This window comes from Podarcis melisellensis, assembly GCF_964234715.1.
Source record: "Podarcis melisellensis genome assembly, chromosome: 16".
In the NCBI taxonomy this organism is placed as follows: domain Eukaryota; kingdom Metazoa; phylum Chordata; class Lepidosauria; order Squamata; family Lacertidae; genus Podarcis; species Podarcis melisellensis.
In genome coordinates this window covers 26,265,648-26,293,099 of record NC_138533.1, presented here as the reverse complement: position 1 = coordinate 26,293,099, position 27,452 = coordinate 26,265,648, and the positions used below count along the sequence as shown (strand labels likewise).

The following is a 27,452-nucleotide window of genomic DNA, read 5'->3' as shown; positions in this document are numbered from 1 at the left end:
CTTGCAGGTAAACCTGTCCCAAGTTGTTGAGGGCTTTAAATACTAACAGTAATGCCTTGAATTTGGCCCGGTAGCAAATTGTGCAGCAGGTGCAGATCCCTGAGTCCAGGTGGTATATGCTGACACGGCCTCACTCCTGTCAACAATTGCGCTGCAGCATTTGGCACTAACTGCAGCTTCCGGATCAAGCACAAGGGAAGCCCCGCATAGAGCGCATCACAGTACAGTGGTACCTTGGGTTACATACGCTTCAGGTTACAGATTCCGCTAACCCAGAAATAATACCTCAGGTTAAGAACTTTGCTTCAGGATGAGAACAGAAATCGCGCAGCAGCGGGAGGCCCCATTAGCTAAGGTGGTGCTTCAGGTTAAGAACAGTTTCAGGTTAAGAACGGACCTCCGGAACGAATTAAGTACGTAACCAGAGGTACCACTGTAATCCAGTGTTGAAGTAGTCAATGCATGAACTACTGTGGCGAAATATTGATATCACTACTTTTACTCTTTTCTCTTGGGGGCGTGGGATGTGATCTTTAATGCTGTGGCATGTTTTGCTGTGAGTTCCTTATATAAACTTAATATATTTTAAATCACCATCTGTGAGGATTCTGCTGAAGCAGATGTCACCAGGTGGGGGGGAATGCAGATGTGAGGGTTGAGCACAGCCATTTTGTCAGAGTATGATCTGCTTCTTTGTAAAGCTGGGGCTTGTTTAAAAAAGAAATCAGTAGCAGCAGCTACAATGCAAACTTTGGGAAAACAAGCCAAAAATAATGCCAATATATTTCACATCTGGCAACCATTGCGCCCCTTTGGTTTCAGATGGTACATGGGTAGACAAGTCTAAAAAGCCCGGGGCACAGATTTTCACTGCCCTCTAGTGGCCACGGCGACTTATTTACCGGAAGTAATTTACAGTGGTACCTCGGGTTACATACACTTCAGGTTACAGACTCCGCTAACTCAGAAATAGTACCTCGAGTTAAGAACTTTGCTTCAGGATGAGAACAGAAATCATGCTCTGCCAGCGCCGCAGCAGCGGGAGGCCCCATTAGCTAAAGTGGTCCTTTAGGTTAAGAACAGTTTCAGGTTAAGAACGGACCTCCGGAACGAATTAAGTACTTAACCCGAGGTACCACTGTATTTAGTGTTAACTCTATATAAATTTATAAGGAACTCACAGCAAAACATGCCACAGGCTTTTTAGACTTGTCTACCCATGTACTATCTGAAACCACTCCTACCCAGGGTGGATTTGATTTAAATCAAATCAATTCAAACCACGATTTAAATTACTAGTTGGTAAGACTTGATCTAAATCACTAGTCAGTAAGACTTAATTTAAATCTCTCTTTTTTTTTTTACAGAAAGACTCATTCTTGCTGGTATAATCTTAATATTTACAACCAGAGGAAGGTTTCATTTTTGGAATAATAAATTTTCAGAGTAGTTTTTAGTTATATCAAAAATTACTGATTTGGTTATACTAGTAGAAATACATAGAAAGATAATTATGAAATTATTGTGAGGTTTAATAAATTAACTGTTTATATTTGGACAACTTTTCTGCTGTACTTTATTGGGGGGAAATCATTTCCTTAATAACAGTGTAAACAATTTATTTAACTAAAGCAATAACATTATAGCATATGTATCCAAAGTCTGGGCACCTGATTTCACCTGGCGCCTCCCTGACCCCTATCCACTCGCTAGCTCTACAATTTGCACCCTACAGTATGGGGAATAAACTGGGTCAACGTTGTAATCCCTTTCCCCCCACTGTTTTTATTAAAGTCGCCCGCCCCCCCAAATGGTCTTTGTAATCTTAAATATATGTGGCACAATACCCCCTCCCCCCAAAAAAACCCCTGCAGAAGTTGTGAAGATCTTAGCACCTCAAACACGTAAGATCTTGAAGACAATTGAGCAACTTAACCCCAATTAGATTAAGGGGCTTAAAATAAACTGTGGCACCCACCACCACCTAACCTGGCATCTTCCAGATGTTTTGGAGCCCAAAACATTTGGAGAGCGCCCAGTTTGGGAAGACGATCCATAGCTATGTGTTGGTTGGCATGAGAAAAATATAACTTTTTTTCAGTTCAGCTGGGAATAAATAATACTTACCAAGGCATCCTGAAGATCCCATTAGTGTTTATGGGAATTATTTTTTTAAATACATATTTTTATATTTGGGTGCATCAGTCTGTATTTATATGACCTGCAAATTTCAATATCATAATTAGCGGTTCTCCTTAGGCTTCAGTCCTGAAGCTGCTCAAGAGCAGATGAATTATTAAGGGGTGTCGCAAATGGCCAGTAAATTCAAGTTTGCAAACTAAAGGTTGACAACTTATTTAACCAGCCTCTGCTGCTGTGCCTTTTAACAGGGGTTTAACATGCAGACATTATAAAGTGGCTGTGTTCGTCTCCATGCTGTGAAAGCCTTGCCCTGCTGATTTCTTCAGATGAAGCTGCTAACAGTTAAAGGCAGAAGAACTCTGCAGTGGGTGTGTTTTTTCTGGACAGTTGGCAACTATTTGGGTGCCAACTGACCTTAAACGGCACAGCCCTTATTCTCTCTTAAGACTGCCTTCCATTTCTGAACCCATCGGATTTCTCAAAAGCATGCAATTCTACCAGTGCCATTGCAAAACAGAAATTCTTCTCTTCTCACCATATTTTTTAGTTGTTTTTTAAAAAGTTGTATTTTATATATTTATTTATATTTTCCCATCTCCTAACTGGGAGTTAAGTATCTCAATGCAAAAGAATTCATGTGGCTGTTGGTTTTTCCTACCCAGCACCTTTATTTTGCTCCATTCAAGTTATGGTCTGAGATAAATTTATTTCACATGGATTTATTTCTTTTAAAATATTTAAAATATATTTTCACTGTATTTGGCTACCCAGATAGAGTTTTATTAAATGCACGCTGTCTTTTGCCCAGGTGTCTTGAAAAAACAAAGTACAGACAGCTGGGTTTAGCGCTCAAGGCAGTGAATGTCCCTTTTGTGCAAATATATAAATCCCCAACAGTTATAATTACAGAGAAATATACCTATGGCAAAGAGAACTTTCTCTACAGTTGTGCTTGCCTTTTTAAGGGGAAAGTGGTAAATGGAATTAGTGTCACTTGTTATACAAGCACCCATCACCCAGGGCAAGAGTCGTATCTCGCCCCACCGCTGCAGGACAACCAAACAGTCAAGTCACCTGACATCATTATAATACACCAGATGATTGACAGGTGGGTTGTCCTGTCCACCTCTCAAATTCGGTTGCGCAGAGGTTCCCAAGCCCTTGGGAACTGCAGCTGAGGGGGCTTTGCTGCTTCAGTAACACAATGAAATTACTATTCAGTTTGCAATGAAACTACTATATAAAATTATGTCCTCTCCACCACCAGTTTAGCCATGGTTTCAGTGGAAATCTCTTTAATCAGTGTGGCTTCCGCCAGCAAACGAACAACCATGAGCTCACTTTAAGCTCCCAATTCTTCCTTTGTAGCCACGCCAGGATTTGCCCCACAGCTGACATATATGATAATTGGGTGTGGTTTTGGAGAAACAGCCTTTTGAGCCCAATAGAGAGGCCTGGTAGGCCAGAGCTAAGCCACAGGCTAGAGTTTCCCGACCCCAGGACAGGGGTGCCATGTTTGGGAAGGCTGCCATAAAAAGGTTCGTTAAGTGAGTCGTCATTTAACGATCATCGCCTTGGAGCCCACTTAGTTTCTCGTCAACACTGGCTCTACAATCCACCATCCATTTCCAGCAGCAAGGTCAAAATATATTTTCCTTATCTAATTTTAACTTGGAGCTGATTCAGGGTCTGGAAGGGCAGTCTTTGCGCAGGGAACACCCACCAGGAACTTAATCTCGCTGCTATTCGTGTTTACACCAGGTGGGACTCAGCAGACCAGTTCACCTGGTCACCTTAAGAGTGAGGATGGGCAGAAAGGAAAAGTGCCTCCGATGAGTTTTTTCATGGGAAGAGGGGGGGAATCCAAGGGGTTAATGGGCGTCATCTTCCACTCCACCCCCATCAGTTCCTGGATCTTTTAAAACTCAGCCACAGAAGGAAAACCTGGAATGCTACTGATTCTGCTGCATCCAGAATTGCAGTTGCTTTGCCTTCACTGCCATTTGTGCGACCCCAGACCAACCAAGATAATGAAGAATGAAGATCAGTTGGGTGTAACATGGGTGGGGGGCTCTCCCATGCTGATGTCGCCACCCCCCAATGCAACTGTTCTTGGCAGGATTCAGCCTTGTGGCCAGAAGTGTGATCTGCATGAACTGGCTCCTCCATGTGGACGCTCTCCATACTGGTGCCTTCTTGATGTTTTGGTCTATGACTCCCATCGTTCCCAACCAGCATGGCCATATTGACTGTTCCAGCATGGCAGGGGCGGTTGGGAGTTGTAGCCCAAAATGGCCGTGTTGGGCTGGAGCTGATGGAACTGGTAATCCAGAACTTCTAGAGGGTCATCAAAGGCAGGTATAGAAGTTCGCAGTATTGATTGGAGCGTGGAAGAAGAAATTAACTTGCTTTCATTTTTAATTGTGGGGCCATCTCCTGGGGTAATTCCCTTTTTACCTGCCACATTTAAATTAGCATCTGGCAGTCTTCAGCAATAGGAGACAAAACCTGATTCTCAGGCCAGCTAGACTTGTATTCCCTGAAAAGTAAAAAGTTAAAAATAAGCATTCAGAAAACTCGTGCTTTTCCCAAATGATTTCATTGCAGAATGAGTTTCTTCCTTATCTAATCTCTCTTACTTCCTGCCTATTAGCAGGAAATTGCCAGCCTCCATGGAATAAGCTCAGAGACATCTACATCCCTAGAGCAGTTGAAACTTCAAGAGGTATTTCTTAAACACTGTTTATTTTTTTAAAAATTCTCTATTTTTAGTATATTTATCTGCCTTTGCAATGCTTGACAGGAAAGCACTGGAGTTTTCCTTTATTATTATTATTATTAACAGCGCTCTCTGATAATCTTAAATTGTATATTTAAAGACATTAACCTCTTAAAATTTGAAATGTTTAGTTTCCTTCAAAACTGATTGTATTGTCTCTTGTTTTCTTTTTCTTTTTAGTTCTGATTTTAGGCTTTCTGGACTCTTTCTGTATTTCTCTCGTTCTCTTTGAAAGAATTATTTTTGCCAGTCTGCTCAATAACTAACTGTGATCAAGAATGAGCTCCATAATGCCTGGCTTGAAAAGAAATAAGCAAATTAAATGCAGCAACAAATCACTTGATTTTTTGTTTTTTTTCCAGTGAGCTGCGTGGCATACTGGTGACAAAGTAGACTCAACCTCTTGGGAGTTTGTGCTGCACAAGCTCTGCCATGGAGCTTATCATAGCTGTCAACTTTCCCCTTTTCTTGCGAGGAATCCTATTCGGAATAAGGGAATTTCCCGTAAAAAAAGGAAAACATTGACAGCTATGGAGCTTATGCAGGAGAACTTCCCAGCGGGTTGTTCTGAAGTTCACTCCTTTGGCGTCCTTTCCATGAGTAAGGCTTGCTGTGTTTCTTTGTTTTCCTCTTTATAGCTCTGAATGTGCCTGTTACTTAGTCATTTTGAAATTAAACCTGAACACTTCTCCTAACAGCCCAAAGATTTATATATTTTAGTCTGCACCATAGGAACTGCTATCGGTTTCCCACAGGTAATCACTTCACTGGTTGTGTTGGGGAACTACAACTTTCCTCTCATCCATTGGTTATGCAAAATGCACTTTTAAAACGACAGTGGGTATCGCTTGTGTCGGAACCCTTTCCAAAGTCTCTGTGCCCAGTTTATTTTTTGCTAAATGAAAGCTGCCCCTGTTTTGCTCAGCGCAATGTCCAAGTGGTTATATTTTGAACTTTATATATCTGTTTCAGACTTAACAGCTTTCTGTAATGTCAGAGTCATTTCTTAGTGGAATCTATTCATGGGACAAATCACAAATAATTTTGTGTTTTTTATTGCTGTGCTCTGGTCTGGATCCTGCAGGAGGAGGCAGAAATTTCCTCTTAGTGCCTTGCCTATTCACCAAGGGACCTGACCTAAAGTCTCTTCAAACTAAGAGAAAACAGTGATCTATCTTCATTTCTTTCTTTTTTTAAAAAAAAACAGAACTTGCTTCAGGCTATTTATGCAATGACGTCTCTCCGTTAACGCCATTCTGCATCATTTAAGGGCCAGCTTCAGTAACTGCAACGCTGATAGGGAAGGGCCATAGCTCAGTGGTAAAGTTTTCACCATGCAAGCAGAAGGTCCCAGCTTCAGTTCCCCAGTGGCCATCTCCACATAGGGCTGGAAATATTCTTTGCCCGAATCCATGGTGAGCTGATACCAATCAGCATGAACAATATCAAGCTGGATGGACCAATAGAGTCTGACTCCATATGCAGCAGCAACTTAACACTCCTGATCATCTTCAGAACTCTAGAATTCTAAGGAGAGCAGGGAATCCCTGGCAGATGTTCCTGTTGTGGAACTTCTTAACCCTTTCTCCCTCTGCCCAGAAGAGATGTGTTTGGGCACTACAAAGGCAGCCCTAGTCTAGGATCTAACATGGGCGTTGTGTGCCCATGGGCACTGGAGGGAGCAGGATGTTTAATACGGAGGGGTTGACCTTCATGCTGAGCAGGGGCTTTTATTTGTAGGGATTCGAATTGTGCCCCATAACCTTTTCTGCTTCTAAAACTCCTCCGGTGAGAGTCAGGCTTGCATGTGTTCAGAACTGATATGTATTATATATGGAAGAATTCTGAAGCTTGCCTAAATTACGCAAATGAAGCCATTTCCGATTGATATTGCATAGTCTGGTCTATCATTTTAGCGAATTTCCCCCTTTTTATTCTGCTGCTGCTTATACTATAGGGAAACACTGGAGGCCTTCCCTCCACCCTGCACATACACTTGCCTTAGAGCCATGAGGGCTAGTAACATGGCTCTTTTATTTATTTTTGTGGAAAGTGAGATTAGCAGGAAGCTTAACTCTGCGCACACAATGGCCTCTCCTGCGGTGGCTTTCCTGCACTCCCTCTGAATCGTAGCCCTGGTGGCTTCTCTAGAATGACCTCTCGCCTCCCCTACTCTTAGTTTTCTCCGCTACTTGTGGCTGTCATATTCCCTCTTTATTTCTTCTGCCTTCCCACCCTTACCTTGCCTTGTGTGTGATTTCCCCTATGCCCAGGAGTTTTGCCTTTCTCCATCTGGCCCAGGGGCACTTTCTGCTTGGCCTCTCTCTCCTCCACCACCTTCCCTTCCCTGCCTGCTCCCATCTTCATTCGTCTTTCCTTACCACAGCCTCATTACTGCTGTTTGAGGACCTCTCCTCCTGTCCTTCCCATCTTCTCCCTCTTACTTAGATCATGATTGTCCTGGTAGAACCATCTAGCACTTCATTGTGGGGAGCATATAGTGTTTGGGAAGAGTTAGTGAAAGAGCGCTAACTTGGGGAGACCAAAATGAGCCCTGGCTTCTTAGAACAGCCTTTGCCAATGCGGTGTTCTCCAAATGGTTTAGACTACAACTCCCATCAGCCCCCAGACACTGCAGCCGTATTTGACTACAGCTCCCATCAGCCCCCAGCCTGTGCAGCCATATTTGACTACAGCTCCCATCAGCCCCCAGCCAACATCCTTGTATGATGCCGCAGCTGATGTGAGTTGTAGTCCAAAGCATCTTGAGAAGGCAGTCTTAGAAAGTCATAAGCAATGCATTGCATTTATCCTCTTCAAAGTGCTGCAATCTAATGGAGTCCCCAGGGGAACTATGGATGCTGTGTCTTTGTAGCATTGGTGATTTAAACTGCTCCCTCTGAATAATGGATGTGCTCAGACGCCCATTCTAATCATGGGTACTGAGTTATTAAAATTTACTTATTTACAGGCCAATTTTCTATTTTAAATGTTCCAAGTGGCTTACAGAAGATTAAAAAGAACAGCGAGCAGCACGGAAGGCCATGAATAATTAAGATATCTAAAGAAATCCTAATGGCAGGGGAGATCAATAAAACGAACTTAAATTAAATTTAAGCACTCTGGGCTGTCACCCCTCTGGTCAGGAGCTCTGGAGTTACTCCAGCCAATACGTGGAGCTCATCTGCCCGATTCTGCTTCTCTCTTCATTCTGTAGAGGGCAGCCCTCAGTAGGATGTGGAAAAGGCCTTCTGGATACCACAGCACTCTGTGTTGACCTGAAGTCCTGTGTTTGCAAGAAGCTGGTGGGTTAGAGCAGCCTCGGCCAAGCCAGGGCCCTCCAGATGTTTTAGACTACAACACTCATCAGCTCCAGCTGAGGCTGATTGGACTTGTAGTCCAAAAGAACTCCCCACCAAGCTGGGGATGTGCCCTAAAACAGCATCTGCTTGCTTGCTTCTTGAGCTGGGGTGCACTTGGCAAAGCAGGGCTTGACTCCTCAAACGTTTCTGCCATCATAAATGAAGGTGCTGGAAGCCTGCTTGTTGATTTCGGTGCCCTTCTTGAAATCAATAGCCTCACGTCACCGTAGTGTTAACCTTAGTAGCGGTGTGTGTCTGCCTGCCTATGCATGTGTTTGTGGGTTTAATGTGGGTTTTGCTGCTCTCCACAGACCTGCAACGCCTCTTTTGCCACCCGGGACCGGCTGCGCTCGCACCTGGCGTGCCACGAAGACAAAGTCCCGTGCCAGGTCTGCGGGAAGTACCTGCGGGCGGCGTACATGGCCGACCACCTGAAGAAACACAGCGAAGGACCAAGCAACTTCTGTACCATCTGCAACAGAGGTAATGAGCGCAACTTCTTGCAAAGCGGGCAAAACGAGAATCCACAGGGCGAGAGGAGGGGAACTCGGGCAAAAGGCTTTACCAAGAAGAGAAGGAACAGCAGGTTTTTTGCAGCTGGCATCAGCAAAGGGTGAACCGCTTGGCTCTTGAGTCCCACTAACAGTGGTTCTCAACTTGTGGGTCCCCAGATGTTGTTGGACTACAACTCCCAACATTCCTAGCCAGCATGGCCAGTGGTCAGGGATGATGGGAGTTGTAGTCCAGCAACATCTTGGGACCCACAGGTTGAGAACCGCTGCGTGACTAATACATCCGTAGCTGGCTGGCCACATGAGCACAAGTGGGACTATCACAGGTCTCTTGCCTCAACTCTCACACCCACTCAGCCACATCCCCGTGGCTAGCCTGGAGGGCCAGGTGGTGTAATGGTTGGACTAGGGCCTGGGAGACCAGGGTTCACATCCCCCCTTATCCATGTGACGATCACTTGGGGGCCAGTCACTGCCTCTCAGCCTAACGGACCTCACAGGGCTGTTGTGGGGATTAAATGAGGAAAGGGAGAGCCATGTACACCATCTTTTAGCGCCTTGGAGTAAAAAGGTGGGATGTCAAAGCAGTAAATGAATAACACATCAGATTCTGAGGGATCAAATCATGAGGGGCGTAGAAATTTATTGGAGCAGCCCAGACTATCAACTAGTCTCCCACACCCCTGATTCCTTTCACTGAGTAAAAACAACAACTTGGAAGTACCTGTGGAGGTCAGAGCCAATTCACCCCAGTAGTTGAATAGTGTTTTTCCATCTTCAGTTTAGGAGATTTCCAGACAGAGAGCAGGATGGTCCAGATTATCAGAAATGTGGGGTCCGAAAAGCGAATGAAGTCTCTTGGGATAGGGAGGCAAGAAGGGACAAATTCCCACCCAGTGCTAAATTACCCACAAGACCCCAAAAGCAAACCAGCGGGTTCCCATCAGAACTTGGCAGGGGCACCTAAGCCCATTCCCAGGTCCCATTTACCAGCATTTTAAAATGGGTAGGTGCCTGATCCTTCACACCCTCACACTTGTGTGTGTGCTTTGTAAGGGTTGCTCAGACATTATTCTGTATCTGGGTACAGATAGCCTGTATTTGGGTTCAGCTGATCGGGAGACAAAGTCTACAGGTGTTCATTTTAAAAGGCACCACCCGTTTTCTCAGGTGTGGGGCTGTTCCTGCAGCCTCTCTACATGGCCTTAGGATCACAGAATTGTAGAGTTGGAAGCAAACTCCCAAGGGTCATCTTATCCAACCTCCTGCCTTGATTGTGGGTGGCTTGTTCCCATCAAATATGAGCAGCGTCATACCCAGGGGCTGCTCTGGAAGTCTATAAGAAAGGGGGGGGAATAACAGTGCAGTATTGAAAGGTTCACTCCGCTATCTGGATTTGGAATGGTGCCCAGTTGTATCTGAACAGACAGAATCCAGCTGCTTCACCTAAGGAGCCATCATGCAAAATTCAGTTAAAATTATTGCAGTTGGTTAAAATCAGTGGTTAAAATCAGCTGAGTTTTAGTCTGCCTTCTTGATTTTATAATGCTACCAATTACTGGAGGCAGCATATAGCCATTGTGGCAAGTCGCCAGTGGCGTAGCGTGGGTTGTCAGCACCCGGGGCAAGGCAAGTAATTTGCGCCCCCTAACCCGTGGATTTGCGCCCCCTAACCCGTGGATTTGCGCCCCCTAACCCCCAGATGTTGTGCCCGGTGCGGCCGCCCCCCTGCACCCCCCATGCTACACCACTGCAAGTCGCCACTGATAGCCTTTTCCTCCACGAATTTTGAATCCCATCTATAGCCATCACATAGAAATGGAAGTGCGTCTCCACATATAAAAGCATAAAACCATACAGTAAAACCATATAAAAAAAGTTTAAAACATACATAAATTAATGATTGTGGAAGGGTGTATTTTTAATGGTCTGCATAGGCCTGGCAGACTAGAAAAGTTCTTGGCAAGTAGGCACAGAAAGCACCTGCTGAACCTCTAGTGGCAGGGCGTTCCACAGGACTGGGCCGATGACTGTTGGCAACGATGATGCTGTTGTCAAATGAGCCTCACCAACTCGGGGAACAACCGGCGAGGCTCCTGCAGGTGATCTCAGAGACTGAGCTGGGATTTAAGGACTCGGGCAATCCCTAAGTCGTTCAGGGCTTTGTAAATTAATATACCAGGACCTTAAACCTGGCTTGGTAGAAGATGGGCTGCCAGTGCTGCTGTTTAAACAGTGGTGTCACGTGTTCTCAACCAGAAGCTCCTAACAGCATTCTGACCACCCCATTCTGCAACAGCTGGATCTTGAGAACCAGGCCCAAGGGCAGCCCCACATAGATCATATTACAGCAATCCAGCCTTATGGCTTCAGTCCATGAAACTCCTGGGGAGGTTGTCCAGGAATGTGCAGAGTACCACCCCCCAGCCTTCTGATGATACCCCTGATTTGGGGAGAGGGGTTCAGCTTGTAGTGTATGGGGTGGCTCACATTGTCTTAAATACGTTTAGAAGCTAGTTTGGATACTTGTGGTTTTGGGAGGTTAATGGGGAAGGTAAGGCCTAAATATTTTTTTGACAAGCGAGTAAGTAAATGAAGCAAATAAAGACCCTTTTAAAAAAGTGCAAAATAGCAGAATAATGCCCCAGGAGCCAGAATTAGATTGTGTAGCCCCATCGGTTACAGTTTTTGGGAGGCTGGCCAACACAACGTAAACCCGTCAGAGCAACAGACCACTGCAATTATGGCAACTGCAGAGCCAGTGATTGTTGCTGCCTTGGCTGCAGTAACAAAGATAAATGGATTACATCTCCATTATTTTCAGATGCAGACTGTTGGGGGAATCACATTTTGCTATTTCTCTCTGGAAAAATGGAGGTGCTCCTTTGCTAGTACTCTGGCTATAAAGGAATGAATAATACATTGGGGTTTTATGTTTTTTCAGAAACAGCAGCCAGATTCTGCCAGGCTAATTCAGGGGTAGGGGAAACCTCAGACCCGGGAGGGGGGCATATGTGGCCCTCCAGGCCTCTCCATCTGGCCCTTGGGACTTTTCCCAGGCCATAACCCTCACTGGCCTTGCTGCACCCTCTTCAGGTGGTTTTTGCCTTGCTGGGATGAACTGCTTGAACTGCAGTCATAGCTCTTTGCTTGTCTGGATGGAGGGTGGAGTGGGGTATGCCTGTGCCAAGTGCATGTAGAGACCAGCTACCCGGGTAGAGACAGCATGGTGTAGTGGTTAAAGTGTCAGGCTAGGACCTGTGAGACCAGGGTTCAAACCCACACTTGGCCATGATGCTCACTCCATGTGACATTGGGCCAGTCTCAGTCTGTTGTAAGGAGGGGGGAACCATTTTACGCCACCTTGAGCTCTTTGGGGAGGGGTATAAGTGTAACAAATCAACAATACTGCACCAAGGTAGCACTTACATTTGTTGCTCCTCCCTGCCCACCACTGACATGGTCCCCCCCCCCCCGAAGGGAATATGAACCTTGGGCTCGGGAAAGTCCCCAGCGTCTGCAGCAGATCAGCTTGTCGCTTCACATGGTTGTATAAAGTTGTAATCATGCAATACTGTCACCATGTTGTGGCCTGGGAGGTAGAGAGGAATAGCCCAGTTCTCTCAGAAGCATCATTGTTTACAGCCTGGTGACTCCTCTCTGTGTTGGTTGGGTGTCTTCCTCTAGAATGCTGGGCTTGCTTACTTGCTACTCCTCAGGGCAGCCAGTCCCCAACCCGGTGCCATCCAGATGCTTTGGACTACAACTCCCATCAGCCCCCGCCCCAGTGCAGCCATGCATTCTCATCTGCAGCAAGTTGAGGAACCGCTGCCCAAGCCCCTCTCTCTCCTGGGCAAGGAGATTTCATTCCTCCTTCCTGTTTCCTTCCACCCCGTCCAAATCCACCAGAATAGTCAGCCTGCTCTCAGCCCAGGTGAATCGAGAAACAAGCATCCAGGCTGCCGAAGTGGCCTTCATACATTTATTTAAGATCTCCTGGCCTCCTTTTGCCCTGCCCTCTTCTGCAAGCCATATTTGGGAGATTGCGGGTTTGTTTTAGGAACTGGACCAGCTGAATCCTACAGGGAGCTCACTTAGCATGTGATTTGCTGCAGGAGAGAAAAATATTCAAGCCTGTGTTTCCGCCAACCTGGTGCCCTCCAGATATTTATAAACTACAGCTCCCTTCAGCACCCAGAGCCAGCACGGCCATATTCAATTTTTATCCATTCACAAAAAATTCCATACTGCCTTCATTAGGAAGAAGAAGCGAAACATCATGTAGGTGTAAGATCAGCAATAAACTAAAGATGCCTTCATAAAGCAACATTGAAATACATTCCAGTGATGCAGGAGCCGACAGGTGTTATTGCCTGATACCTGGGATAATTCAACGTCAGTAGAGCATGCAACTTTTGCTCTCAGGTTCATGGGTTTGAGCCCCATGTTGGGCAAAAGATCCCTGCATTGCAGGGGGCTGGACTAGATGACCCTCATGGCCCCTTCCAACTCTACAGTTCTATGATTCTGGAGAGCATCAGGCTGCCATGATGGCTGGGTCTTGACATGGATCCTGGAGGCTTCTTCGTTCTTGCTGCGTATGGACCACCTACTTAAAGCACATGGCTTTCCTCCCAAGAATCCTGGGAACTATAGTTTGCCCTGCATAGAGACACAATTCTCAAGACCCTTAAACTACAGTTCCCAGGATTCTTGGTGGGGCAGATGACCCATGTGCTTTTAACTGTGTGTTGTGTATGCAGCCTCCTTCTCTGTGACCTCACCTATTCTGTGCATAGAGTCTCCGAGTTGCTTCTCTTTTTAAGTCACTTTGAGGCATCTTTTCGTATGGAGTGACAAAGACATGCAGTATGGTGATGATAATAATAATTAATAGCCTTCTCTCCCCACCCCGGTAATTTCTGGGTCTTCATTTGCGAGAGCTCCAGAGGCCCGCTGCCTGCCATGTTGTGGCCTCCTCCTGTCGCACGGCGGTGGCTGGCTTTGATCTTGGTTCTTCGGGCGCCCGTTCTCTCGCAGAGGAGCCGAGAGGTGGAGGAGGAGGAGGAGGAGGAATCTGGCAGCGGCTAAGCGGAGCGAGGGGGAAAGGCAGAGAGGCATCTGTGTCTGTCCTGGCGGCAGGATCTCATCTCCTTTTATCTTGTTTAGGTTTCTCCTCTGCCTCCTACTTAAAGGTCCATGTTAAAACCCACCACGGTGTTCCCCTTCCCCAGGTCTCCAGACACCCGGAGCCCATCCCGAATGGGGGAGCAGCGTTCCACAGCGTCAGGACCTATGGCATCAAAGGCAAGCGACTCCCTGCTCTACACTTTCCGTCTCTTGACGTAGGACCTTGTTGGGTGCTGGGGAACGGGTGGATAAGGGAGCGCTGGGGGGGGGGGCAAGGAGATCCGCCGTGTTCTGTTTGGGAGATGGGCACAGCTGAGTTTTCCCTCGGCTGCCCCACTTCAGGCTGCAAGCGGAGGCTTGCATGTCTGAACACTCTCAAGAGCAACAGCAGTAACTCGCCCATCACTGCATGGAGCACATAAGCAGGCTCTCCCACCAGCAGCAAACAGCCAAGTGGTCTTGGGACACCCGCTAACAGAGCAATCACTTAATCCTTATGCCATCACAGACCTGTTAAACAAGATGGAGCAAGATGCCAAGAGTTGTCCCCAGCAAGCAGGATTAAAGATAGCCTGCCTCCGAACTTGGAGGTTCTGTGGCCTAGTAACCATTGTTGGCTTTCTCTTCCTCCATGGATCTGACTAATCCCCTTTAGAAGCCATCTAAACCTCTGGGCATCCCTATATGATCCCATGGCGGTGAGTTCCATAAGATCATTCGCCATCCTGCTGGCCTCCAGACTTTTTAGGACTAAAACTCCCATCAGCCTGAACCAGCTCAGCTGGGTTTTCTGGGAGCTATAATCCAGAATATCTGGAGAGCAAATTAGGAAAGGCTGCACAGTGTGATGGTGCAGGGAGTTTCGTCAAGAGGAGTTGCCCTAACCTCGACTGTTTCCCCTGTCCGACTGTTCCCTTCTTCACCCCACCCATGCAGTGAGGCTTTGAAGTCCAGAGTTACAAACCTCCACCTGCCTGAAGTAGGACAGTTTAGGAAAAAGTCACAGCTTGGGTTTGCTGGATCTGGTGACCCTAGCAGAAATTTCTGGAGTTACTGAGAAAGAGCTCTGTTTTGATAACTGCCCCTTAGATGGTGGGAGGAATTTAACGTCCCCCCTCCTCTTTCACTCAAGGCTTAAAAACTGTGTAGTTTTTGGATACATTCTCCACTTGCCCCTTTATATATCTCCATCCCTTTGAGGCTTAGGCAGGGACTTTGCGTTCAGGAGGTGCAATGGTCACGTAGCCTCGTTGCCTCCCTGCTTAAGATGGTCTTCCTCTGAGAATCATAGAATTGTAGGGTTGGAAGGGTCCAGCCACCTGCAATGCAGGAATCACGGTTTAAGAATCCCGGACAGATGGCCACCCAACCTCTGCTTAAAACCTCTGGTGAAGGGGCTTTATTGTGGAGCAAGGCTCAAGACTGCGGCAAGCCTCAGGCCTGTTTCTCACAAACATGGCCAGCATGTGGCTGAGCAAGATGGGAGCCATCTCTGCATAGTAAACATCATCCCTGTGCAAGAATACTGGCACGTCAGGGAGGTGGTTAAACTGGAACTCATGACTGCTTCTTGCCACCGATGGGCTAGTTTCTGTGTGCAGGGGACGGCTCTATGTGGACAGGTGCTCAGCCGCATGTTCCTGGCCAGCAGTCTGAAGTGCTCTAGAGAGCCAAGCACTAGGTTTTTGGCTTGACTCAGGGAAGATTAGATTGGTGGATGGAATGACTGCCCAGAAACTTAAACCCAATGGGCCGTCATTTAGACTCCTCTGGCTTAGGAAGAGGCTGTAGCGTGGCATTGACTTCGACTCACTCGTTCCCCCATCCCTCTTTCTCTCTCCCGTTCTCTCTGGTCACATTTACACTGTACATTTAAAGCATTACGCTACCACTTTCAACAGTCATGGCTTTCCCCAAAGAAGCCTGAGAATTGTAGTTTTTTAAAGGGCTCTGAGGAGACTCACTCTTCCCCCTCACAGAGCTACAATTCCCAGAGTTCCCCAAGAGGAGGGGATTGGTTGTTAAACCACTTTCGGAATTGCAGCCCTGGGGGTTCTCACAACTTTCAGCACCTTGAACAAACTACACTCCCCAGGATTCATTGGGGGGGAGCCATGCCTGCTGAAAATGTCTGGTGGGAATTTGGCCTCTCTCACACATATAGAAAGGTGGCCTGGCTAGGAGGTCCAGTTAGGGTGGTCTACGTATGTGGCAGTTTCTGCATGTCAAAAAGAGCAATGCTGGGGTAGCTGCATAGATCTGACCTGGAGGGGGACCACAGTCCACCAGGACCTTCCCCGGATGTGCTCCAGCGGAACAAATCCCCCTCTTGTTTCAATGGGCCTTGCCCAGAATAACATCCCAGCAGATTGTGATGCCATGTGGGTCAGTGCATGAGGATATTTTGGGGGGATTTTCCACTGAAGGAACCAGAATGCCTCTCAACAGCTTTGCCAACTCCCCCCTGTAAACAATCTGTTCTGGTTTAGCTAAAAGTGAATGGGTCAATTAGTATTTTTTAATATAAGGGATAGCTCACAAGCTGCATCTTGGTTAGTGGGTGGAAGTTGGGCTTTCATGCGTACTGTCCCAGGAAACAGCCAAGACCTTAAGGAAGCGTCTTTAGGCAGGGGTTGCTGGGACAACACAGGAAGCTGCCATATACCGAGTCAGACCATTGGTCCATCTAGCTCAGTAATGTCTACACTGACTGGCAGCAGCTGTCTGGGATTTCAGGCAGGAAGTCTCTCCCAACCCTACCTGGGGACTTAAACCTGATATCTTCTGTTTTGCAAGGCAGACAGGGACAGCCCTTAAGCGAGTCAGAGATTCTCCTTCCTAAGAAGCTTTTAGCCACTTTCATCTCTCCTGTGCTGTTGGCAGCAGTCTGGTTTTGGTTTTGCGTTGGAGAGAGTAGCAAAACAATGCCTTCGTTGCACTTTCCGAGACACCCCTGTGGAAGACGCTTGCAAGGCTCTGTGTGGTTCTTGGGTTTCTTGAGAGATCCTGAGATGGGCCTTCCCAAAAGTGCTTTCGCTCAGCCTTCGCTAGCCTGGTGCTGTCCAGCTGTTTTGGACTTCAGCTTCCATCAGCTGCTGGGCTGATGGGAATTGTATTCCAAAACAGCTGGAGGGGGCACCAGACTGGCGAAGACTGCTTTTGCGTTAGGTGAGGAACAGGATCAGGCTCATTCTATATCCAGAGGATCATGATTCCTAACAACTACAAGGAAAGACTGGGATGTGTCTTGCTGGATTGAGTGGAGCCAGGAGGACAGAAATTTGGTTGGATCCCTCCCCCGCTGTGACCCTTCATTTAAGGTCAGGCAGTGTTGCTTGGTATTAAGGGAGAGTCTTTCTCGACTTGACTCACCCCCCAACCCAGATATTGAGGCAGGATGATGGCAGGCGCTAAACCTCATTCCGGTTCCCCAAGTAGCTTTGCAGTCTCATGAAGTCCTAGACCCATTGCGTTGGAAGGGACCCAGAGAGTAATCTAGTCCATTCCCCTGCAATGAGGCCAGGTTGGAGCTTCACCATTGCGTAAGGCTCAAAGAGGGGAGCCTACCTGGCCCAGCACCCCAAACACATCCCAGCCAAGGCTTCCCCTTTCCTTGGAAACTGCCTTGTAGGGAAGGGAAGAAAGACATGAGCTGACTTTTTGACTAACATAAATGAATGAGGACAAGCAGGCTATAGGGAACTTGATGGGCTCTGCCGCCCTGGCAACCCTCCCAACATTTTGCACTACTTCACCCCAGACTCACATGGCTGTACTGGTTGGGAGTTGTAGTCCAAAACTATGTAGGGCACCAGGTTGGGGAAGGCTGAGCTAGTCATTTTAGTGTAAGGTTACCAGACGTTTCCCGGGGGTAGACCCCAGATTTACAAATCAGTCCCCTGACAAAATCCATCTAGTAGGAAGTTGAAAAGTGTCCCCGGGTTCATTGAAAAAAATCTGGTAACTGTATTTTAGTGGGTTTACGTCCACACAGCTGGACTGGGAAACGGGCAGGTTGCGAAGAGGTTCAGACGGATACTTTGGGATAGACAGGGAGGGGGCTGTGGCTTGACCTTTAGCATGGCAAATCCACCGCAGGGGTCTAAAGAACGTGCCTTTTTTTTCTTTTTTCTGTCTCCCTAGAAGGCCAGAAATGCTCACCTTTGGATCAGATTGAGAGCTCGGATTCCTACGGAGACCTCTCGGACGCCAGCGACCTCAAGACCCCCGAGAAACAGAACGCCAACGGCTCCTTCTCCTCCTGCGACATGGTGGTCGCCAAGAATAAATTGGAGTCGGAGGGGGATAAAAAGTACCCTTGCCCCGAATGTGGCAGCTTTTTCAGATCCAAGTCCTATCTTAACAAACACATACAGAAAGTCCATGTCCGCTCCCTGGGGGCTCCCTTAGGGGACTTGGGCCCTGCCCTGGGCTCCCCCTTTTCCCCACAACAGAACATGTCTCTCCTGGAATCGTTCGGGTTTCAGATTGTCCAGTCCGCCTTTGCCTCCTCCTTGGTGGATCCAGAGGTCGACCCACAGCAAATGGGGCCGGATGGAAAATGAGGCCGGCTCCCACCTTGACATAGCGGCTGTCTGCTTTGGGTGTCTTAAGATGGCTGTGGGCAATGTGTGGGAGCTGACAAAAAAATCCAGTTTTGTAGTGGGGAGATTTTTCTGTTTGAATTCCTTTTAGGTCCTCCCTTCCCTTCTCCCCGAAATCTTCCCCGGGGGGCAGAGAGCGTGTGCGTGTGGTGGGGGCCAGCTGCAGGGTTATCACCTGCATGGCAACGAATGGAGGGGCAGCCTTTGGGGGCTGCACCCCATGGCAGGGCAAAACGGCGCCAAGCACCCAGAAGGTCTGTGGGCGACCCCAGCTTGGAACCCCGCGGATGAAAACTAAACACCCCAAAGGCTGGTTGGGGGAATGTTAAGAAACCCTAGTTGATCTGGCAGAGAATTAGATGTGTGTCTCTCCTATCCTTTTATTTTGGTCCTTCATCCTTCTCTGCCTCATGACCCTTTCCTAAGATTCGCATTGTTAGCATCGTCGTCTGCTCATAAAAGCACATACCTGTGAGGTATCTAGTAGGTAGAGCTACCATTGTTCTTTAGGAAGAAGAAGAAGAAGAAGAAGAAAAAACCACCAGAAAACGCAACTTACGAAAGCTTTTATTTTCTTTTTTGAAGAAGTCGAGGATGCTGTTCCAGAGGCAAGGGAGTTGAGGGAGGTTGCCCGCTGTCTGGCCCCACCAGATTCAAATCAGTCCTTGGGTGCAACCAAGCAGCAAAGTTCTCCTGAAAGTGGTGGGTGGGTGTGGGGGGAGGTCAGGCAGGTGAGTCCACCCAGGAGCAAATCTCCCACTCATTCCATTGGGGCTCCTTCAGGAGAATTTTAACTCAGTTTTATGCTGCTTTTTTTTTTTCTAACTCGCTCTCGATATTCTCTCTCTCTCTCTCTCTCTCTCTTTCTCTTATTATGATTCTGATTATTACATTTATGATTTTAGGACCTGTTGTAGTGAATTGCTACTGAGAAGCCCTTCCGAGGGAATTATACAGAGAGCTCTTAAAGCAGCTGTCATGTTAGGGTTAGTATTAATTTTTTTTTAGATGTATCATAATTAATAATAAACTTGGCTAGTTGATTGTTTTTAAGTCTATGGGATAATATAGTTATGCAAAACGGAAGAAAAGGGGAGGGGGAAGGTTTAATAAAAAAAAGTAAAGGCAAGAGCCACACACTCGGTTGGCTGATGCATAAAGACCCCAAAAGATGAAATTGATCGGCAAAAACGATTAATTTTTCTGTACTACCAACCTGTTTAGTGCAAATGAATTATAGAGTTCGGAGTGATTAAAAAAAAGAAAAAACAATTTGATTGGACTGCATTAAAGAAGTTAGAATGGTTACTTTATGCCCCTTCTTTTTGTCTGGTTTATTTTATTTTAATGTGGGCAACGTTTTGGTGAGGCATATGGAACTTTTCACTTTGAACCTGCTGTTAATTTCACAAGAGGAAAGGAAACCCTCCCAATCAAGGAGAACGGCACTGCTTTTCGGAGGCACTTCATCTGCGTCCAAGTCAGGCGTTGGGTTCAGAAGTTGGTTGAGCAGATGTAATATTGAGGGGTGGAGAGGTGTATGATCCTGCTTGAGTCAAGCAATTCGAATCTCCAGGGAGCTGACTGGTCAAAGGGGGCAGTGGGTTAGGTAATTTATAGGCCCTTAACTTCCCCACTGAAATCAATGGGGACATAGAACTGTTCTAGTTTTGCTACATCACATTCCCAATAATCCAAATGGGTGAGTACTGTATAGCAAAAAAACAGTCACCACCAAGCCCTAATGATATACTTTTGTCTCCTTGAGATGCAAATAATAGGTTCTGCTGTTGTTGTTCTTAACTGGATGATATGAAGGTGTTCTCTGTTTCACAAATAATAGAGCTTTGGCGCGGATAAAAGGTCACCGAAATGGTGGAGCGTATAGCTGCCGTTTTTGTTAGAATCTGCACATTCAGGTTGCAGCACTTGCTGGTAAAATGGTTCTCCCCCCCCCCCCCCCAGAAGTGGGGATCCTTGCTAGGGCAAGATGCCAGGCATTTCTGTAAAAACATGCAGGTGATGGAAAGTAAGACGAGCTTGCTGGATCATGCCAGACACCCACCTAGTCCATTATCCTCTTCTCACAGTGGCTACATAGATGCCCCAATAGAAAGCCTTCAACCAGGACCCAAGCAGAGTGCAAGAGCTCTCTCGCCTCCTGCGGTTTCCAGCAACTGGTATTCAGCAGCATTAAGAACAAAAGCGGAGGCTGATGGATCAGACCAATGGTTCATCTAGTCTTACATCCTGGTCGCACAGTGGCCAACCAGATGCCTGAATGGGAAGCCTGCAAGCAGGACCCAAGAATAGAATAGAATAGAATAGAATTTATTATTTATACCCCACCCATCTGGCTGGGTTTCCCCAGCCACTCTGGGCGGCTTTCAACAAAGTATTAAAATACAGTGGTCTTTTAAACATTAAAAGCTTTCCTAAAGAGGGCTGCCTTCAGATGTCTTCTAAAAGTCTGGTAGTTGTTCTTCTCTGACATCTGGTGGGAGGGCGTTCCACAGGGCGGGTGCCACTACTGAGAAGGCCCTCTGCCTGTTTCCCTGTAACCTCACTTCTCGCAGTGAGGGAACCACCAGAAGGCCCTTGGAGCTGGACCTCAGTGTCCAGGCCTGAATGATGGGGGTGGAGATGTTTCTTCAGGTATACTGGACCGAGGCCATTTAGGGCTTTAAAGGTCAGCACCAACACTTTGAATTGTGCTCAGAAACATACTGGGAGCCAATGTAGTACCGTACCCAAGCATAAGAGCACTTTCCCCTCCTTCCCACAACTGTTACTCAGAAGCATTTCTGCCTCAAACCCGTGGAGACAGACCAGAGCCATCACAGCTAGTAGCCATTTATAACCCTCCCTTCCACGAATACGTCTAATCCTCTTAAAGCCATCTAGTTTCAACAGAGGGGTTTATGTGTCTGTCTTGTGGGTAGGATGCCACAGTTCTGCCTAACAGGTGTGTGTGTGAACAAGTCCACAAAGGTTCTAGATTCAGGTAGGTAGCCATGTTGATCTGACGCAGTCGAAAAATATAAAAAAGAATTAAAAGTATCTGAAGAAGTGTGCATGCACACGAAAGCTTATACAGTGATACCTCGGGTTACAGACACTTCAGGTTACATATGCTTCAGGTTACAGGCTCCGTTAACCCAGAAACAGTACCTTGGGTTAAGAACTTTGCTTCAGGATGAGAACAGAAATTGAGCGGCAGCAGGAGGCCCCATTAGCTAAAGTGGTGCTTCAGGTTAAGAACGGACCTCCAGAACAAATTAAGTTCTTAATCCGAGGTACCACTGTACCACGAACAAACTTTTTTGGTCTCTAAGGTGCTACTGGGTGGGACGCAGGTGGCGCTGTGGGTTAAAGCCTCAGCGCCTAGGACTTGCCGATCCAAAGGTCGGCGATTCGAATCCCTGCGGCGGGGTGCGCTCCCGCTGCTCGGTCCCAGCGCCTGCCAACCTAGCAGTTCGAAAGCACCTCCGGGTGCAAGTAGATAAATAGGGACCGCTTACCAGCGGGAAGGTAAACGGTGTTTCCGTGTGCGGCTCTGGCTCGCCAGATGCAGCTTTGTCACGCTGGCCACGTGAACCGGAAGTTTCTCGGGACAGCACTGGCCCCTGGCCTCTTAAGTGAGATGGGCGCACAACCCCAGAGTCTGTCAAGACTGACCCGTACGGGCAAGGTGCTTTAAGGTGCTACTGGACAAATCCACAAAGGGTAGGCAGCGAGGCCAGATCTGCTGGGATGCAGGATAAAATTCCAGGTCTCCCAAGTTCTAGTCAGATACCTTATCAACCAGAAACTGTGCTTCCAAGACAGCAGCCGAACCCAGCAGTTTTGAAAACATGCCGACACATATTAGTATAGTATAGCTTTTCCCAACCTGGTGCGCTCCAGATGTAGGCTACAGCTGCCATAAACCTCTGCATCATGGTGCCACACCAGCTAGGGCTTGTGGTACTCCAAAACATCTGGAAGGCTGGGGGGTAGTGGTTGAAAGTTGCACACAGGAGCCCCACCGGTCTGCATCTCCTGGACAAACAGCAAAACTCTCCTGCACTCAACACCAGCAGTCTGAGCTATATTGTCTGGTATCAACAGAGACCTGGACAGGCCCCTCGCTATGTGCATCGTAATGGCTACAGCCGGGGAGAAGGGATCCCAGATCGGTTCACTGCTTCCGTCTCTGGGAATAGTGGCTATTTAACCAACACTAGCATCCAGCCTGAAGATGAGGCTATTACTGTGGGCTTGGTTTGGCAGCACTGCTGGATTCCACAGTGATCAAATCTGATGGGGAACTGAGACAAAAACCTCTCCTTTCAGTGCAGGGAGCTGAGAACTGCTACAGAGTGTTTTATTTGATCGTGTCTTGAGCTCTTTGAACAAGAGAACCAGGTACAAGATATTGTAGAGAAACTGGGGGTTGACTTTTTGCTGCTCAACACCCCAAGGGTCTATGAGTCCCCTAAGCCCATGATCAGTCAGAGGAGAATGGATGGAGGCAGGATCCAGTGATAGCAAGGCAGATAATATTTTTTTCTGTGAGCAGTGGAGTGTGTCAATATCCAGTCTTTGGTGCTGTTCAGGTGTTTCAGCCCTTAGCCTTCATCCAGTTGCTTTCCAGAGAGTAAATTCCCCTACTTCACTCATTTGCCAAAGGTGCTTCTGAGCTGCGTCACTGGCAGAAAGAACCCCGGAAGATATTGTGTCTAAGGCAACTAACATTGTAAGCATGGGTGGGGAACCACAGGCTGGGGGTGGTCACATAGACTTAAATGGCCTCCCTATCCAGCTGTCAGAATTTTCCAGTGCTAGATTTATGTATAGGCTAAGTAGGCTGAAGCCTAGGGCCTCTAAATCTAGGGTTGCGAAGAGAAAGGCACATGGTGCACAGGCCAGTCCCTCCGATTCCAATAAAGACGAACAGAGGAATCAGCTGTGATAAACGGAACGTTTTGAGATCAAAAGCCAAAGTTGAAAACCGGAATAAGTCGCCTATGACAGTGTGCATGGGAGAGGTCAACTACGAATGACACCAGATTCAGGTGGAAGGCCATGTTGATCTGCCATAGTCATAATAAATAACAAGATGAAAAAATCTTTTTTAATAATTCCAGTAGCACCTTAAAGATCAACTCAATATAAGTTTTCAAGGTATGAGCTTTTGTGTGTAATACACACTTCGTCAGATACTTCAGCCCTATAACTGTTGAGGACAGTTGGTTCCACAGGGAAGGGCAAGGGATTCTTAAAGGGATAGGTGACCAAAATTAGCTTCTAATTGCATTCTATACAAGATCTTAAAGTAGCTGTCTTATTGCAGAAGAATTTTAGAAATACACTTGAAAGAGAAGTTGCTGAATTACAACTCATTACCAAACTAAAAACTATGGAGAGATCTGGTCTGAATGGAGATATTGGATTCATGTCCCATTATACACACTAAAGCTAAATTACTGGAATTATTAAAAAAGATCTTTTCATATTTCATCTTGTTATTTATTCCGAATGACACCTGCACACAAACAAGCAACTTCCTTGGGCAGACAACGTCTGCTCCCAGGTTGCTAACTAATGCTTTTTAAGTCTCCCGCTGCAATTTTTATTTATGAGAGAATTATGAGAGGGGCGTACTTGTGCATGTACCATACTTGCTGGCGCCAGAGTTGCTTTCTTAGTTTTGGCTTCCCTCCCTTTTTTCTTTTAAAGTATTCTTTTTTCTGCTAGCATGGTTGGAAACGATGAAGGCCCAGCAAGCTTGAAGCAAGAACCAAAGGAAACCCTCCAGAGCTTGAATGAGTTAGTTTCCTCTGCAAGTTAGTTTCCTCTGTGCAGGCCACACCTCCCTGGGGTGCATGAAAATAGGGGCCCTTCTGCAGCTCCACCACCGGGAATGGAATAAGGAGCCCCACTTTTGAGGGAGCTGCCTAAAATGTCTCAATGTGCTGGAGGTGTCCAGAAATCTTTCCAGTGGCCTCCCCTCACCTGTCCCCGCCCCCACCTGAAGCTTTCGACTGCATCATTCCCAGCTAGCACAAACCCTCTTGTCTTATTCCAGCATGGCTGGGCTGCCTAAGGCTCATGGGAATTGTAGTCAAGCAAGATCTGGAGTGCTCCAGGTACATCCAAGCTGCCATGAAGTAATGCAGAATCCAGGACTGGGGAAACGGGCCCTCCAGATATTGTCAGACTGCAACTCCCATCAGCCTCAGCCAACATCGCCAATGGGCAGCGATAATAGGAGTCATAGCCCAGAAACATCTGGAGGGCCAACACCTGGTATGCATTGGCAAAACTTCACGTGTTATTCTGTGGACATCAAGAACTAGGTTTCCTGGAGTTTCAATTTCAGGGAGCGTCAGGTGCACAGATCGCCATAACCTAATATTTCGGTGGTAGAACACCTGCTTGGCATGCAGAAGGTTCTGGGTTCTAAGCCAGATGCACACACAGCTTGATTCAGCTGAACCATCATGGGCTCTTTTCCTCCACCCCTTTTCAGTCTTTTGGATGGAAAAGAGTTGCGGCTTAGCAGTGTTTCCCAAACTTGAGTCTCCAGCATTTTTTGGACTACAACTCCCATCATGCCTAGCTAGCCAGACCAGTGATCAGGGATGATGGGAATTGTAGTCCAAAAAAACAGCTGGAGACCCAAGTTTGGGAAACACTCTGCTAGAGGATCTGCTTTGCATGCAGAAGGCCCCAGGTTTAGTAGCCACCATCCTCATGTAGGACTGGGAACGTCTGAAACCCTGGAGAGATGTTGCCAGTCTGTGTAGACAACATGGAGCTACATGCACCAAGACTCAGCAGAAGACAGATTCCCATGTCCCCAAAATGGGAATCTAGGCAACAGCTTGAGTATGTGAGGGGAGTGGGTGTCGGTAGCTGACACCACCACCTTCAGGGTTGTGGTGGCTAAAGCCTGATCAACTCCCTGCTGCTTTTTAAAAAAACTTTTTAGATGCCAGAATAACAAACAGTTACCGTATTTTTCACTCTATAAGACGTACCAGACCACAAGACGCACCTAGTTTTTGGAGGAGGAAAACAAGGGGAAAAAAATATGATTCTCAGAAGCCAAAACAGCAAGAGGGATCGCTACGCAGTGAAAGCAGCAATCCCTCTTGCTGTTCTGGCTTCTGGGATAGGTGCGCAGCCTGCATTCGCTCCATAAGACGCACACACATTTCCCCTTACTTTTTAGGAGGGAAAAAGTGAGTCTTATAGAGCAAAAAATATGGTAATTGCTGCAAGCATCTGGAGAACTGAAGATGTCTTTGTTTGGGGGGGGGGTTAATATTAGAAGTGGAAACCTGGAACAACTTGGGATAGGAAAAGGAAATTATTTTCAGGGAGGCATTATGCACCCAACAGCTAAGAGACCTGCAGGCCGTGCCATGTGGCTGGTGAATCAACCTTACACAATCCTCTTGTGTGTGCCAGCCAGCCAGCCAGCTCTCTCTCACACACACCCCTTCTGCAGGCTTCAGATTTCAGATAACCTGCATGGTTTCAGATATCCAGATGGCCTTGCAAGGGCCAGCAGACACCTCCGGTTCTGGTGAGGAATACCTCGACTTTGCAGACAGTTCGGGACAAGTGTCTTGTCTGTTCAAGGGCACCCTCTGGCCTGTGTGCCGTGACACAGAGGTGGGTGGCTGGGAGCTCCCCACTTTAGGCTTTCTCTCACACACAGAGACCATTCTTGTTTTCTCCTTTCCTCCTCCACCTGGGAAAGGGATGCAGGGAGTGCCTTGGCTCCAGCCAAAAGGCGCGTGATCACATTGGGCGCTGTGTTGATCTGCCGCAGACCTGCTTCCCCAAAGCCAAACAATGTTCAGCCAAGCCCAGAAATTATTGATAGCTGGAGCAGAAGGCGTGGCAGTTCCTTGGCTGGTAGCGCTCTCTTCCCTTCCTGCCCTCACCCTGCCACAAATATATGGCACATTTTGATCTCTTGGTGGAGAGGGAACAATCTGTACCAGCCTGCCTTAATCTGCTGCTCTCCAGCTGCGAAAAACACCCTGCCTGGAGAGCTGCTGCCAGTCAGTGCTAGATCCACCAGTGCTCTCTGACTCTTTAAAGCAGTTTCCACTGTTCCTTTTAGGGCCTCTGGGTCCATAAGAGTCTTTTTAAAATATTATGTGTGATAGGAATTTTGAGGTGTTAGATATATGTTAAATGTTCTTAAGTGTACCAACCAAGCACGTACATAGATCAGCACAGGAAGACCAACCTGGAACCATTTTGATTTTCAAACTGTCCCAAACTGACCAAATGTTTTCTCTGCAAGGTCAATGGAAAATGGAAAAGCCTCCCCATTGTCTTTTCCTTCACAAATCCTGTCTTAAGGGTATGTCTGTGTTTGAATAGGGTGTGAGCCTGTGATCTGGTCCAGGAACTAAGTATTTATACTACAAAAGACTGGCCAGGCTCCCCAGGCAATCCAATCAAGTAACCTGCCAAACAGGAGATAAACAACAACAGGAGAAAAACAACATTCAAATTTCTGTTTAGACTGCCTTTTCTGTGATGTAGGTATGTGAGGGGTAGTCTTAGGTTACACCCCTTCTGTGATGTATGTATGGTGTTTCTGGGGGTGGTCTTGATCTACAGGGTGGCAATTTCAAAAGTCTTTATAAGGCCTTGCGTGCCATTGTTCCTCCTCCTCTCCTGCGAGTGAGGGGAGCACCCTGTTGCAACAGATCAATAAAGATCAAGCTTACTAGCTGCTTTGCTTCTCAATATTCTCTGGTTGGCCTCTGTTATTCTCTCCTACCAATAGGGAACCTATGTAAGGACTCTATATGGGCTCTTGGATACACCATAAGGGAAAAGGGCAAATTTTGTTTACAACAGATGCCATTAACGTATGGCCAAAACATGTTGAGCCTTCGCACCACCTTTG

At 47.0% G+C, this 27,452-nt stretch overlaps 1 protein-coding gene across 7 annotated transcripts in view; it reads left to right on the top strand.

The window, feature by feature from the left end:
- The window catches only part of PATZ1 (POZ/BTB and AT hook containing zinc finger 1), a 31,426-nt gene extending 11,584 nt beyond the window's left edge, over window positions 1-19,842 (top strand). The window contains exons 3-6 of one of the 7 annotated variants that reach the window (XM_081892327.1): window positions 4,799-4,867; window positions 8,595-8,766; window positions 13,965-14,102; window positions 18,069-19,842. In XM_081892327.1, the coding sequence (XP_081748453.1) occupies window positions 4,799-4,867; window positions 8,595-8,766; window positions 13,965-14,102; window positions 18,069-18,490 (801 nt within the window). In that variant the 3' untranslated portion in view covers window positions 18,491-19,842. Of the gene's footprint in view, window positions 1-4,795; window positions 4,868-8,594; window positions 8,767-13,964; window positions 14,103-18,068 lie in introns of all 7 variants that reach the window. The other 6 variants (XM_081892328.1, XM_081892326.1, XM_081892329.1 and 3 more) reach the window with 6 other exon arrangements.
- The last annotated feature ends 7,610 nt before the right edge of the window (window positions 19,843-27,452 follow it).